This window comes from Heterodontus francisci, chromosome 3 (assembly GCF_036365525.1).
Source record: "Heterodontus francisci isolate sHetFra1 chromosome 3, sHetFra1.hap1, whole genome shotgun sequence".
NCBI lineage: Eukaryota > Metazoa > Chordata > Chondrichthyes > Heterodontiformes > Heterodontidae > Heterodontus > Heterodontus francisci.
Genome location: NC_090373.1, coordinates 22,139,777 through 22,155,875, shown reverse-complemented (window position 1 = coordinate 22,155,875; position 16,099 = coordinate 22,139,777). Strand labels below are relative to the sequence as shown.

The 16,099-nt window shown below is 43.9% G+C and overlaps 1 protein-coding gene across 10 annotated transcripts in view; it reads right to left on the bottom strand.

The window, feature by feature from the left end:
* The window catches only part of dst (dystonin), a 666,855-nt gene that overhangs the window by 372,411 nt on the left and 278,345 nt on the right, over window positions 1-16,099 (bottom strand). For all 10 annotated transcript variants that reach the window (XM_068020163.1, XM_068020162.1, XM_068020167.1 and 7 more), the window contains 7 exons: window positions 15,975-16,094; window positions 15,716-15,811; window positions 13,474-13,601; window positions 8,053-8,146; window positions 7,771-7,925; window positions 2,621-3,068; window positions 1,751-1,879 (listed from right to left, as the gene is read on the bottom strand). In XM_068020163.1, the coding sequence (XP_067876264.1) occupies window positions 1,751-1,879; window positions 2,621-3,068; window positions 7,771-7,925; window positions 8,053-8,146; window positions 13,474-13,601; window positions 15,716-15,811; window positions 15,975-16,094 (1,170 nt within the window). The remainder of the gene's footprint in view (window positions 1-1,750; window positions 1,880-2,620; window positions 3,069-7,770; window positions 7,926-8,052; window positions 8,147-13,473; window positions 13,602-15,715; window positions 15,812-15,974; window positions 16,095-16,099) is intronic.

Genomic DNA, 16,099 nt, shown 5'->3' with positions numbered 1-16,099 from the left:
AGAGCCACCCCCATGCCCTTACTACCACCCCACACCACCCATACCGCCCTACCACCCCCATGCCATGAGAACCCTCCCACCCTGACCTACCCGTGCCCTGGGTCTAGCGCTGCTCCTGGGCCTCGGGTAGTTGCGCCACGGCAGCAGCCACTGCCTTCACGGTGGCACTGCTCTCAGCCTCTGATTGGTTGGCAGCTCTCTGAAGGCGGGACTTCCGATGCCGGGGTCCTTGATCCCGTGGAAGGCCCGCGACTGTCCACTTCACGGCCTGACTGTCACCAGATTCGGTGGCCCTCCCACAGGAGAGGCGATGCAGGGTTCTCAACGTCACTTTTTCCGCACATTGAGACCCCCATCACCAACATAAAATCCCAGCCAAGATTTCATTTGGCAGTGGAACCGTACATTCAGTTGAGAATAATGAGCCACCCAGCAAAAGCCTCAGCTTCATCTCTTTACCTGTATTTTCACCATCACTAAATGTTAATGGACAGATAGAAAAAATAATTGATAAAACTAACAGAATGCTGGCCTTTATCATAAGAGGGAAGGAACAGAAATGGGTGAAGTTACACTACAGTCGCGTATCTGGTTACACTGCATATAGAGTAACTGTTCAGCTCTGGGCACTGCACCTTAGGAGGGGGTATAGAGCAAATTCACTGGAATGATACCAGGGCTAAAAGGGATAAATTATGAGGACGCACTGCACATACTAAGCCTGTATTCCCTTCAGTATAGAAGATTAGGGGATGATCTAATTGATGTGTGCAAGGTGATTAAAGGACTTGCAAAGTTAGATAGAGAGAAACTATTTCTTCTGGTACGGAGCCCAAATCAAGGGGGTCATAACCTTAAAATCAGAGCGAGGCTGTTCAGGGGTGATGCCAGTAGGCATTTCCTCGCACACAGCTCTCCCACCCTAATTCATCAAATCCTATCAACATATCCTTCTATTCCTTTCTTCCTCACATGTTTATCCCCTTAAAATGGAATTGTGCTTTTCGCCTCAACTATTTCAGGTGGAAGTGAGTTCCACCTTTTAGCCACTCTCTGGGTAAAGAAGTTTCTCCTGAATTCCTTCTCGGATTTACTGGTGACTATCTTACATTTATGGCCACTAGTTTTGGTCCCCCCCCCCCCCCCACCCCCTCACAAATGCTTCGCTGTGTCTACCCTGTCAAACCCTTTCATAACCTTAAATATCGTAGATCAGGTCAGCCATCAGTCCTCTCTGTCCAAGTGAAAGGAGCCCCAACCTGCTCAATCTTTCCTGATTGATTTTCTAAGAGCTTATGGCTATCAAAATGGGAATATCAAAAAAGGTCCCCCCCCAAAAAAAAACCCACATGAAAACATTAAATGGCACTTCCAAATGAAAGCCAGGATCTATTGAAACAGCAATGCTTTTGGAGTTTTTCCTTGTTTGATAAGGTGGTACATTACTTCATGCTTATGAGCAAAGTGAGACACAACAACAAACTGTTACTTGACCACCATAAGACCCTCATGCCCCATAGAATATCATAAAGTCTTACTGCATGGGAGGAGGCCATTCAACCCATCATGCTCCTTTGAAAGAGCTGTCCAATTAGACCCACTCACCCACTCTTGGGTCTTTGAGACCAAAACAAAGGAGTTATTAACAACAGTTGTCGGGACTGGACAAATAATACTTTCAACAAAGTCCAATTAGTGCCAAGTGAAACAAAAAAGTGTAATTATTTAAGATGATTCTCAGATTAGTTACCTCAGCAGCTCGAGCTTCCCTGATGCTTGATTCAAAGTCTTCTATTGCTCTGTGGACATTTTTGTGATTTTCTAAATGGCTGTCGATGCTTGGTAAATCAGAGCCCCACTCAGCTCGATCAAGCTGCATCTTGTTTTAAAAAATAAAACACAATTAATGAGAAATGTCTTAACCAGCACAATCAAAAATCGAGTTCACACTACCAAAGGAGGCCCATCAGATATATGCAGACTCTTTGCAAGAGCAACAATCGGGCAGCCTATCCTTAGCCCTGCTGTCTCATCACAGCCACGGTCTGGTTCAATGTAGATGCAGACTTAAGACGGTGTTCTTAGATATGATAAGGTGAGATATAAATGCAGATTTTAAACAGTGTTTTGAGATAAGAGATGGTATGACAGAAATGTAGGTCTTTTGTTTAAAGAACATCAGAATTTCTGCAGCTTTTTGAAGCCACACTGTAAAAGAGCCTGCTGTGAGGACAGGGTGGAACATCTGCACTGGTTGTAATTCAGTTCCATACGGCTGAAAGATTTCGCGCCAGCCAGAGGTCTAGTGGGAAATACTACAAATTCATTTACACCGTTGAAGACATCAAGCTGATCTTAGTTCTCTCCCATGCTCCAACAACATTGCATTCCTGGAAGGTATCTAATGCAAAAATTGATGAATTATTTAAAGTCAAAGCCCTATCTCAACAAAGAAAAATGAAAAAAAAAAGGGTTGAGTGTACAGGAAAAATGTAATGATAATCTGGTCACACTGGTGAGATCCTGATATTACGAAAGTAAATAGAATGCAAATGCCGTAAAAACTAACATGGTAAAAAGAAAACAAACCAGATAGTAAATGTTTTATTGCACTGTTTACCTGCATATCTTCCACCCAACTTAACAGGTCCTGCAAAAAATTCATGTTGATCTCCTCCTCTGTTAGAGTCTGGTCAACGAATTGTGATCTCATTAATGGTTTTCTGATCTGCATCAGTTTCACGGTCTGGATTGTGTCTGTGTCCAGACTGGGTACAAAGCCTTGAATGAACCCATGTGCCAGGACAGGTTTTAAACCGGAGGACAGTGTCACTGGCAAACTGGGGGTGAGAACTGGGGTCAATCCAGGGGTCAAGCTCCGAGATAAACTGGAAGTGAAGGATGGTGCCAAACTCTGGGAGAAACCTGAGGAGAAGCTCTGATTCAGGCTTTGAGTTAACCCTGCCATCATCAGCTGGGTCTGCTCTGTTGATAAGGAGCGTCCTTTACTGTACACTGATGAACAATCAGACTTCAGCAACATCAGCTCATCACGGAGTTTTGCGACTCTGCAGAAAGAAAATCATATATTCATTCCCGTTAATCATTTTGCATTCGATTTTTTCCGACCTTCTGCCTTTTACAAAGATTAAAGTTATTAAAGTAACTTAAATAGTACATTAAAAGGTGATTTTCAAAAAGGAGGAAATATTGCATTATCCTACTTGCTTCTGATCATCAATTAAAAAAATGTTAGTCATGGGAAAATAAAAGCTTCCCAACCCTTTGCAACCAATGTCAGTATCAATTACGGACAAGAAAAAGAACAAACTGGCATTTATATATAGCCTTTCACAACCTCATGCTGTCCTAAAGCATTTTACAGTTAATAAAGTTCCTTTGAAGTGTTGTCACTGTTGTAATGTAGGCAACTTAGAAGCCAATTTGCGCACAGCAAGATCCCACAAATAGTAATGTGATAATGACCAGACAATCTGTTTTAATTATGTTGGTTGAGGGCTGGATATTGGTCCTGGACACTGGGAGAACCTCCTTGCTCTCCTACAAAGCAGTGTCATGGGATCTTTTACAGCAAAGCAAAACCAGGTTCAGGTTAAAAGGTCCTTGTGCTCCAATCCAACAATGCATCTGAACGTCAACATCTCCAAGTAGCTTCTTCTCTTCTGTGAAATCCGATATTGATCTCTCAACCTATGACAACACTGTAGATTTACACTCTTTCGAATTTGGTGTGCATTTCATTGAAAAATGTTATGCAAGATTCAGAAAGAATGCATCTGTTCATGATGAAAATTTAACAAGCCGCCATGATTGACAGCAAATATGCAGAGCATTGAGCTGCCCTGGTTGAGAAGAACAGGGAACTGATTCGACGGCCTCCAGATGGCTCACTGGGTCTGTCTAATACGTATTTGAGCCACATAGACTAGGAAGTTACCAACTGGATCCCCTTCTCCATTGAGTTAACTCATCTCAGCTGCAGCAGCGATTGGGGTGCTACAAATGGCTTCAGTACCCTTGGGTGAGGAAGGCAAGATCTGCCAGGGCTACTACTCCTTGCCCCTATCCAGTGATCTCTTTGGAATTTCAGACAAAAAGGAGACATGAATCTGCCACATTAACCGGGATTTTATCCGGGTAATGAGGTTTCAACCTCTGGCCAAAGAGCCACCAAGAGCCCCTTGTCACCCTTCTGTGGCAGTTAAAGGACAGCAGCGGGCCTTCCACGGGATTAAGGACCCTGGCGATGGAAGTCCCGCCCTCTGAACTGCTGGTCAATCAGAGGCCAGCAGCTCTTTAACTGAGCAGCACCACCGTGAAGACAGTGGCTGCTGCCGATGTAGACCCCACCCAGGCCACAGGTAGTTCAGGGCGGGAGGAGTCTCACAGGGTGGGAGTCGCAGGGGAGGGGGTGTAGGGGAGTCAGCAGCAAGGGTAGGGGGTGGCTCTCGGTGGGTACCCCCTTCCCCTGGTTCAGGCAATAAGTGCCTTCTCATGAGGAACCCTCCCCACCCATCCCCCAGAGCTGGCAAGCAACTCACACAGTTTTCCTCGTCATGCTTCCTGTGCAGAGACAGGCCCATCTGCCGCTCAGCTAATTCCAGCAGTAGTGGGATGAGGCCCTTAACTGCCCACTTAAGGACCTCAATTGACAGCGAGGCGGGAAGGTCTGGACTGAATTTCAGCAGAGGCAGGAAGGTGACTGGGTCCCCCCTGCCACCATCCCATCCAATTATATGCTGCCCACACCTCTAAACCTGTCGCGGGGGAGAGCGTAAAATTCCCCCCAATTGACTCCAGCAACAAGATGGCCTGCTAAAACTCTCTGTTAATCCTCACACAGCAATGATTTCCTACATTATAACAGTAACTGCACTTCAAAAGTACTGCACTGGCTGTAAAACACTTTGAGATGTCATGAAAGGCACCGTAGAAATGCAAATTATTTCTTTCTTTCACATGGCCACTTGGGCGGGGTACTGAATAATCACCCAGCACTTGTCATAGAGTTTTACAGCACAGAAACAGGCCCTTCGGCCCAAGGAGCCTATGCCGACCATCAAGCACCTGTCCTAACTAATCCCATTTCCCTGCACTTGGCCCGTAGCCTTGTATGTTATGGCGTTTTAAGTGCTCATCTAAATATTTCTTGAATGTCGTGAGTGTTCTTGCCCTCTACCACTCCTTCAGGCAGTGTGTTCCAGATTCCAACCACCCTCTGGGTGAAAAAAAGCCTCCTCAACTCCCCTCTAAACCTCCTGCCCCTTACCTTCAATCTATGCCCCCTAGTTATTGACCTCTCCGCTAAGGGAAAAAGTTTCTTCCTATCTATCCTATCAATGCCCCTCATAATTTTGTATACCTCAATCAAGCCCCCCCTCAGCCTTCTCCGCTCCAAAGAAAAAGAATATTGCGTGCAATTCTGGTCGCCACACTACCAAAAGGACGTGGAGGCTTTGGAGAGGGTACAGAAGAAGTTTACCAAGATGTTGCCTGGTCTGGAGGGCATTAGCTATGAGGAGAGGTTGGAAAAACTCGGATTGTTTTCACTGGAACGACGGAGGTGGAGGGGCGACATGATAGAGGTTTACAAAGTTATGAGCGGCATGGACAGAGTGGATAGTCAGAAGCTTTTTCCCAGGGTGGAACAGTCAGTTACGAGGGGACATAGGTTTAAGGTGTGAGGGGCAAAGTTTAGAGGGGATGTGCAAGGCAAGTTTTTTTACACAGAGGGTGGTGAGTGCCTGGAACTTGCTGCCAGGGGAGGTGGTGGAAGCAGATGCGATAGCGACGTTTAAGAGACATCTTGACAAATATATGAATAGGAAGGGAATAGAGGGATATGGGCCCCGGAAGTGCAGAAGGTGTTAGTTTATGCAGGCATCAAGATCGGCGCAGGCTTGGAGGAGCGAATGGCCTGTTCCTGTGCTGTACTGTTCTTTGTTCTATCTAGTCGGTCTTCATAACTGTAATGCTCCGGCCCAGTCAACATCCTGGTGAATCTCCTCTGCACCCTCTCCATTGCAATCACATCCTTCCTATAGTGTGGTGACCAGAACTGTACACAGTACTCCAACTGTGGCCTAACCAGCGTTTTATACAGCTCCATCATAACCCCCCTACTCTTATATTCTATGCCTCGGCTAATAAAGGCAAGTATCCCGTAAGCCTTCCTAACCACCTTATCTACCTGTGCTGCTGCCTTCAGTGATCTATAGACAAGTACCCCAAGGTCCCTCTGACCCTCTGTACGCCCTAGGGTCCTACCATCCATTGTATATTCCATTGCTTTGTTAGACCTCCCAAAGTGCATCACCTCACACTTCTCAGGATTAAATTCCATTTGCCACTGCTCCGCCCATCTTACCAGCCCATCTATATCGTCGTGTAATCTACGGCTTTCCTCCTCACTATTTACGACACCACCAATTTTCATGTCATCTGCGAACTTACTGATCATACCTCCTATATTCACATCTAAATCATTAATGTACACTACAAACAGCAAGGGTCCCAGCACCAATCCCTGCGGTACACCACTGGTCACAGGCTTCCACTCACAAAAACAACCCTCGACCATCACCCTCTGCGTCCTGCCACTAAGCCAATTTTGAATCCAATTTGCCAAATTGCCCTAGATCCCATGGGCTCTTACCTTCTTAACCAATCTCCCATGCGGGACCTTATCAAAAGCCTTACTGAAGTCCATGTAGACTACATCAACTGCTTTACCCTCATCTACACCTCTAGTCACCTCCTCGAAAAATTCAATCAAATTTGTTAGACACGATCTCCTCCTGGCAAAGCCATGCATTATCCCGGATTAATCCCTGCCTCCCCAAGTGGAGATTAATCCTGTCTCAGAATTTTTTCCAATAATTTCCCTACCACTGATGTTAGACTCACTGGCCTGTAATTACCTGGTTTATCCCTGCTACCCTTCTTGAATAATGGTACCACATTTGCTGTCCCCCAATCCTCTGGTACCACTCCTGTGGCCAGAGAGGATCTGAAAACTTGTGTCAGAGCCCCCGCTCCTATCTCCTCCCTTGCCTCACATAACAGCCTGGGATACATCTCATCTGAGCCTGGGGATTTATCCACCTTCAAGCCCGCTAAAACAGCTAATACTTCCTCCTTTTCAATGCTAATTTGATCAAGTATATCCCTTTCCCTGATCACTACACCTACATCATTCCTCTCCATAGTGAACACAGATGAAAAGTAATCATTCAAAACCTCCCCTGTCCTCTGGCTCCACACACAGATTGCCTCTATGATCCCTAATGGGCCCCACCTTTTCCCTGGTTATCCTCTTGCCCTTAACATACTTCTAAAATGCCTCGGAATTTTCCTTTATCTTGTCTGCCAGTGATTTTTCATGCCCCCTCTTAGCTCTCCTAATTAATTTTTTTTTTTTTAAGTACTCCCCTACACTTTCTATATTCCTCTAGGGACTCCGCTGTTTTCAGCACTCTGAATCTGCCATACGCCACCTTTTTTTTCCTTCTCCAATCCTCTATATCCCTTTACATTCTTGTAGAACAAAGAACGGGTGGATGGAGGGGAGAAAGCAAAAGCCTTTAAAACAAAAGGACATATTAAACAATTAAAAAATATACACACAAAACAAGGAGTGACCTTCTGAAGGTGCCATTTCACATATTAATTGAGATTAACTGAAGTGAAATTCTCAGCTTATTCCCGATCGTTATTTTCCTGTGTTGCCTTCGAGATACGGGGTCCTACCTTTGAACGAGCTGATCTGCTTGATAATACTTTCCATCAATTAGAATCTGGACGTCAACAATCTGTTGTCGGATGAGATTTTCAGATTCCAAAAGGTACCCTGCGACCTCCGTCTCGTTCTGAAATTGGAGTCCTGATTCCAACCGCTTAGCATCCTGAAACAAATTGGGTGTTTTGAAAAGTAGAAACTGGGTTATACACAGCATGTCTGTGCCTTAAAGCTCAAAGGAATTCAATATCGAAGCACCTGGTTGCAAGATCAAATCTCACAGATTGACTTACGAGCTGGAGTGAATTTCGTGCCAGTAACAGTTTATCTTCACATGTCACGCTGTCACACTGAAGTCTGCAGGCGATTTGCTGCAGCATTTCAAGTCTAAAGAGAGGTTTGTAAAAAAATAAAATCAGTGAAATTGAAACACCACAGGGATAATTTTAAACTTTGGGCTGTAGTGTAGAATGAACAATATCGATTCAGTTGACCGTTATATCATTTCTTTATAGCGACTTCAACAGGAATGAAAATCGGGACAGATGTATAACGGCAGCTGATGAGATATCATCCATTTTACACTGCTGTCAAATCAAAATGACCCTCTAGGATTTTGTTAGTGTTCAGCTATTCTGACTAAAACTCAGCTGGTCGTCATTCATTTATAAGTCCCTTTCTTATTTTACACACGATGGGCCAAATGGCTTTGGGAGTTCTTGGTGCAGACAGAAAACCTGCGATTCCCCACCACTGACATTCTCAGCTTCAATTTGCATAAAATGACACAAAAATAGAAAGTGAAAAAACCCTCTACCGTAAGTACAACAATATATCTGTTTCACCTCAACATAATAGCACGAGGAGCTCATGGACTTCTTTGTCGCTAAGATTGAGACCATCCGATCAGCTGCCTCTGCCATTTCCCTCACTTCCCCTTCCCCTAGCCCACCTGGCTAACCTTCCTATAAGGGTTCCCCTCGCCCTCCACCCCTGGTCAGAGCCCTGAACTCACATCTTTCTCTAGTTTCTCTCCTATCTCCCCTCATGCCCTCCCCGAGCTCATCTTGTCCACCTCCTGCTCCCTCGATCCTATTCCCACTAAACTGCTGACCATCCAACTTCCCCTCCTGGTCCCCATGTTAGCTCATATCGTTAATGATTCTCTCTCTTCAGGTGTTGTCCCTCTCTCCTTTAAATCTGCTGTCAACATTTCTCTCAAAAAAAAACCCCTTAACCCAACTGTCCTTATGAACTATCGACTTCCAAATCCGTGCCCATCTTTCCCGGAACTCCATATTTGAATCCCTCCAATCAGGTTTCCGCTCCTGCCACAGTACTGAAACAGCTCTATCAAAGTCACAAATGACATTCCATGTGACTGTGACAGAGGTAAACTATCCCTCCTCATCCATCTAAACCTCTCTGCAGCCTTTGACACAGTTCACCACACCATCCGCCTCCATCACTACTCCACCCTCATCCAGCTGGGTGGGACTACACTCGTCTGGTTCCAGCCTTATCTATCCAGTCAATGCCAGAAAATCACTTGCAATGGCTTCTCTTCCTGCTCCAGCACTGTTATCTCTGGTGTCCTCCAAGGATCTATCCTTGGCCACCCTTCTAGTTCTCATCTACATGCTGCCCCTTGGTGACATCATCTGAAACCACAATGTCAGTTTCCACATGTACCCTGACGACACCAAACTCTATCACCTTTCTCGATCCCGCCACTCTCGCTAAATTGTCAGGATAGCTTTGCGACATCCAGAACTAGATGAAGAGAAATTTATTCCAACTAAGTATTGGGAAGCGCGAAGCCATTGTCTTCGTTCCCGATCACAAACTCCCTTCCCTAGCCACCGACTCCATTCCTCTCCATGGTAATTGTCCTAGGCTGAACCAGACCGTTCACAACCTTGGTGTCAAATTTGGCCCCAAGATGATCTTCCAACCACACATCTGTACCACCACTAAGACCGCCTATCTCCATCTCCGCCCCTGTCTCAGCTCATCGGCTGCTGAAACCCTCATCAATGCCTTTTTTACCTCTAGACTTGACTATTCTAATGCACCCCTGACCAGATTCCCACATTCTACCTTCCATAAACTTGGCAGCATCCAAAACTCTGCTGCCCTTGTACCAATTCACACCAAGTCGTGTTCACCCACCACCCCTGCACTTGCGGACCTGCACTGGCTTCCGATCAAGCAACACCTCAATTTTAAATTTCTTATTCTTGTTTTCAAATCCTTCCATGGCCTCGCCCCTCCCGATCCCTGTAACCTCCTCCAGCCCCACAACCCTCTGAGATATCTTCCAATTTTGGCCTACTAAGCATTCCCGATTTTAATCACTTCAGCATTGGTAGCCATGCCTTCAGCTGCTTGGGCCCTAAGATCTGGAATTCCCTACCTAAACCTCTCCGTCCCTCTTCCCTCCTTTAAGACGTCCCTTAAACCTACTTCTTTGGCCATTGTTTTGGTCATCTAATCTAATTTCTCTTTATGTGGCTTGGTGTCAGATTTTGTTGGATAATGCTCCTGTGAAGCACCTTTGGACCTTAAATGCACAATATAAATACAAGATGCTGTTGTTGTTGTAAACACAGTGCTGAAGAAAGCGAGGTTCCTCTAACCAGGACTTGTGTAGGCAATATGAAGGCAGGGTCGAGAGCCCAGAAACAGAGGAGTGGCAATAGGTGCAAGCAAACAGAAATTAAAGCTCACAGCAACCTTAACACAAAGCATAGGCTCAGAATGTGGGTTTAGGAGTGGGAAAGAGGGAAGTACACAACTGAATTCATAGAAGTATAGTACAAAGCAGAAGACCATTCAGCCCATCATGTCTGTGTTATTCAGCGCAATTGTCAAGCAATATTCGGTCATATGAGAAATAAATAGAACATTGTTACAGCACAGGAGGTGGCCATTTGGCCCATCATGCCTGTGCTGGCTCTTTAAAACAGCGATTCAATTAGTCGCACTCCTCTCGCTCCTTCCTCATAGCCCTGCAACTTTTTATCAAGTATTTATCCCTGTTGAAAGTTACTACTGAATCTGCTTCTACTACCCCTTCAGAAAGTGCGCTGATAACCTTTAGGAGATGCATGACCTCGGTGCCCACTTTGAAATTACAGAACGTACCTGGTACCATCCATGTCGCTGCTGGAGGACGCCCAGGAGTTAACAAATGTTCTCCCTCCAGAGCTGCCGAGTGAGAAGCTCTCGATGGAGCTGGTGCTGTTGCTGGTGCTGTTGCACAGGGAGTGGGGGCTGCAGAAGACTATCGCCTGGTCATTCATTTTCAACATGACCGGCAACAACGTAGCTGCCAAGTCCAAACACCCCAACTCACCGCCGTCACCGACAGAGTGAGACAGCAGAGCAGCCTCTGCAGGTGTGCAGTGGCCTCGTACTGAGCAATGCTCTCAGCAGCTGGCCACACCAGTACAAGTACAAGCGAGACTTCAGCTGCAGACTAAATCAGACCTTAACATACTGATCAAATGATCAGGAATGTGCTGCTGGGCATGCATACTTATTGTGTCATTTACTGTTTTATTAATAAATCTGGGACACTCCTTTTTACTGCCCTACCCATACCTAAAACCACAAAACAAGCGTTCCAATTCAGTGAAACCTCTTAAAGATTACCTTTCAGCAATGAAAGATACGAGACACAATTTTAATATCATGCCACTCAACCCATCCCAAGGCACGCAGATAAAATCTTTTAAAATTGAACTTAAAATTGTTTAAAACGTTAAGATATTATAAGATTGCTACTGCTCTGATCAAAGTCATTTCACATGAAAAGCCTTCATTGTTCAATACTTTGACTGTGCTCCCTTTCTGTTTTTGCAGCTTTCTCGGCATATTTGGAAAAGAATTTCTTGCTTGCTGCTAAGTACCTTATCCTCAATACCACATTTAATTATCTCGTACTCTTTGTCAAATAGTGAAGAGAACCATTTCCAGGCCACAGTGGTCGAGTCTGCATCAGCCTGTCATCCACTAATTTATTAAGTTATTTATTTATTTAGATTAAATGTTCTCCCTTCCTCTCCTTAAGATAGTGAATCTGGTTGGATTACTGTTCACAGGTAGGCACCAGCTCTCCATTACCTCACCCAAATAGTCAGTCATCACGTATAAGTCTACACATTGAGGGCCAGTAGCCTGTTGCACCATGGAAGGCATCACAGAGTTCGACAAGATTCTGGCTAGACAGAGACAGACACAGAGAGACATGAAGTCGCATACAGACACACACAGAGACACGCGCATTCAGCATCCAAATTGGGAACAGTGACTGGTTTTGTCATTCCCCCAGCCCTCAGACACCGAGACCAATTACAGTACACCTGTTACTCAACAGTCTAATATCTGCTAACTCGTAACACCCAAAGATCTAACCTGCTGGTTCTTTGGTCTCGCTAGGTCAGTGCAACACAAGCCCATTTATCCACTGGCTCTTCAAGGGCAGTCCAAAAATACTCTAACTTTCAATACAACGCTTAATGACAGGCTGAGGGGATAATAGGTGTTAATCATGTCAGCACTCTCACCTCAGTCAGAATGGTTGTAGGCTCAAGTCCCACTCCAGAGACCCGAGTATGTAATCCAGTCTGACACTCCAGTGCAGTACTGAGGGAGTGCAGCACTGTCAGAGGTGTCGTCTTTTGGATTCAATCAAGATATTTGACTGTAAAGGGCTTTGGGACATCCTGAAGTCATGAAAGGTGCTATATAAATGCAAGTCTGTCTTTAGAAATAAATTAGTTATTATCTATAACTTCTGAAAAGCTGAAGTAGCTAATTCAGAGCAATTAAATCTCACTTAAATATTTAAAGTCTAATTGCTGATGCTATCTTCACTTGCGATTTCCTGCACAAAGGCAGCTTTCTGCATTGAAATCTCTAAGATTTTCAGCTTACCCTGCAATTTCTAAACTTGAATCTGCAACTCAGTTTGTATTCCTGGCTTCAGTTCAAAATGAGAACAAACCCTTCTTCACATTTGATAAAGTCGTTAATGTTGGAAAGAGTGCAAGAGATTTAAACATAGCATTGAGGATAAGACACTTATAGTAACCAGCAAGAATTACAGTTACAAATGTACCAAGAAAGCTACAGAGATGAACAGACAGCATACTCTGGAAAGAAAAGAATTTCCATGTGGAATGAGTATGATCAGAGCAGAGACAACTTTGTAATAGAGTATCTTTAACCATTGAACTTGAATTGTTAATAGTTTAACTTGAAATGTTTAATCAGCATGTCTTCAGTGGGCACATGAATCACAAAAAGCACTGATGAATCACAGGACTGAACATTTAAGGAAGAAACAGTGATTTTTCAGAACTATCTTGTTGTACAATCTTAAACAAAACCTCAGTGGTCACTTCCTATTATTGCCATCAACCAGCCAAATTTCAAGACCCAGTTCCAAGGGAAGAGGAATAAATTCAACACGAAGATCCAACATTAAGCATACTGAATCCCCAAACATAATACAGCACAAAATGACAGGACTCTCATACAAAATCTGATCCCAGCACATGCTGAGTTGCCAATCTCAGGCCTGCCATTGTCACTGTGTGCCTAATGGAGGCCAGGAGCAGAAATGTGATTTAACTCAATTGATAACCACTGCCCAAATACACAAAAAATCAATGTACTGAATCGCAGCAAACCCCACTTGCACTAACCTTTCCACTTCCGGCCGTAAGCTCTTTTCTCTTTCTAACATTGCGATGATTAATTTTCCCCACTCCTTTTCCACATCATTTGGATGATAGCCTTGAGGAAGTTTAATACGGCCAAATTCTATCCACGCCTAGAAAACAGTATTTGTTGAAGATGAAATGCAGATCTGTCATTTTCTGAACAAGTTTCTAAAATAGGTCAAATCCAAGGAAGTAATGAAGACACTATGAAGCACTGAGGAGTGAGTGAGAGTGTAGTACTACACCAAGGCTGGTTGCTTCACTGACAAAGGACCGATTAACCGGTAATGGTTCACAAGGAAGGTTACAACTCTGGTAATTGAGTCTCATGTCAAATGAGGTATGGGGGGGAAAGAACAATATCTGAAAGTGCTTAGTCACAGGTGAATACAGAGAAAGACTAGTGAACAATGAGAAAAGGAGAACAGTGCCAAGTTTGTAAAGATATTACCGAAAATAACACATCAGATGGCAAGTGCGGGGAGGTTGTTGGGCAGTGGGGTGAAGAACTGCCAATATAAAAATTATGATTCTATTTCCTTCTCTGCAGAAGTTTATGAATGTGCCACTAAGAGTTAACTGACGGCGTATATTATCTACACAAGGAAATCAATGAACAGATTCCATATTCAGTCGGCATAACAGAGAGATAAAGGCTCATTCATAAAACATCAAGGGAACTGAAACTACATATTAAAAGGGATCTAAACAATTGTGCAAGTTGGATAGGCTGAATGGTCTTTTCATAGTCTGCTTTCTTTGGCTCTCTCATCTGTGAAGTCACTGCTTTCAAATTTCTATCTTAAATATGTTGTCATGGTAATATAATGTGTTTGGAGCACCAACTCTCAAAGACAAAGGATAGCAAACAACTACAGACATTTTCCTGGGTAAAAATGCTGGAACTCCCTCCCTAACAGCACTGTTACACCACAAGGACTTCAGCAGTTCAAGGCAGTGGCTCACCACCATCTTCTCCAGGACAATTAGAGATGGACAATAAATGCTGGCCTTGGCAGGGTGCCCACATCCCGAGAATGAATTCTTTAAAAATTGCCCCTTGAAGCTCGCTGCTTCAGAAGATCAAACCACAGTGCAGCAAACTGACTGATGAATTCCATCATCTCACTCTGCTCTAAATCACAATTTCACCACTGAGGGGAGAGACAGGAAACTGGGATCCAGACTAGTGGCTGGTTACATGCAGCTTTAGTCTGTCAGGGAAGGCTTGGAAATCACTGACCTTCTTTGGCTGTGAGTGACACATGACCTGGGGAGACCAACAGGCGGGAACGAATTGAGACTCATTACACTTTCTTTAAAAATTGTAGAAATTGGCAGATCATGGCCGGAAATGAAATACTCTAAATATCTCCAATTACCAAGCTGATCAAAATTCATGAGCAACTCTTTTGAATTATGCGGTCAGTCTCATTTGTGGACATATTGACCCAACAATGCTGTTAGCTACAATATATATACATCGGATTTGCAGCACAAAAATAGGCCAACTGGTCCATATCAGTGTTTATGCTCCACATGAGCCTCTTCCCATCTAATCCTAATAGCATAACCATCTATTTCCTCTCTCCCTCATTTGTCTATCTAGCTTCCCTTTAATTTATCTAGGTTATTCACCTCAACTACTCCATGTGGTAGAGAGTTTCACATTCTCACCACTCTCTCGGTTAAGAAGTTTCTCCTGAATTCCCTATTGGATTTATTAGCAACTATCGTATTTTTATGGCTCCTGGTTTTGATCTCCCCCACAAATGGAAACATCTTCTCTACATCTAGCCCATCAAACCCTTTTGTTAGCTTAAAGATCTCTAGCAGGTCACCCCATAGCCTTCTCTTTTCCAGAGAAAAGACCCAAGTCTGTTAATTCTTTCTATGATATGTATAACCTGCTTTGTACTCTGTACTCCTGTTTGGCCCAGGATTTCCACTGCTAAAGACAGTAAGGTGTTGAAGTAGGATATGAAGGGCAGCCATTTAACAAAATTATGATGCAGAGGTTCTCCTGTGAGGGGATGGAAGAGAAAAAAAGCCCTTAGCACATTCTATCCGAGGTCAACCAGATTTTGAAATCAATTCTATCGTTATTTCTTAAATGAGTCATGAATTTCACTCCTCTTTCAGTCTTGCGGTGCTAACTACAGGTAAAACAGATGATCCAGGTAATCCAAGTGTGTGACAGGTAACTCAACTGAGACATACTTACCTCCAACAATTTATACAGCTGCTTTATTTTAGTTTTGTCCTTCTCTTTTGGTGGGATCTCTGTGTCTTTGAACTGCATGTACTGGTTATAAAGTGCCTGTAAGAAGTAACAATCAACAAGTTAGAAGTTGTCCAACTACTTCCCAGAACATATTTCAAAAGTGCTAGGAAATTAAGTTGGATCATTTCAGACTTCCAGTAACTGCAGTATTCTGCTTTCATTTAAGGGAATTGTGTCCATTCATTCTGTAACACCTTACCTTAAGTTCTGCAGGATTGTTCGAATAGCTCCGATCGGACATAACTGTCACGTGATGCTTGATCCATTGGATGAGGTAGTTCACCATATTCTGGTATTCAATCCACTTAACATCAATATCCTAGC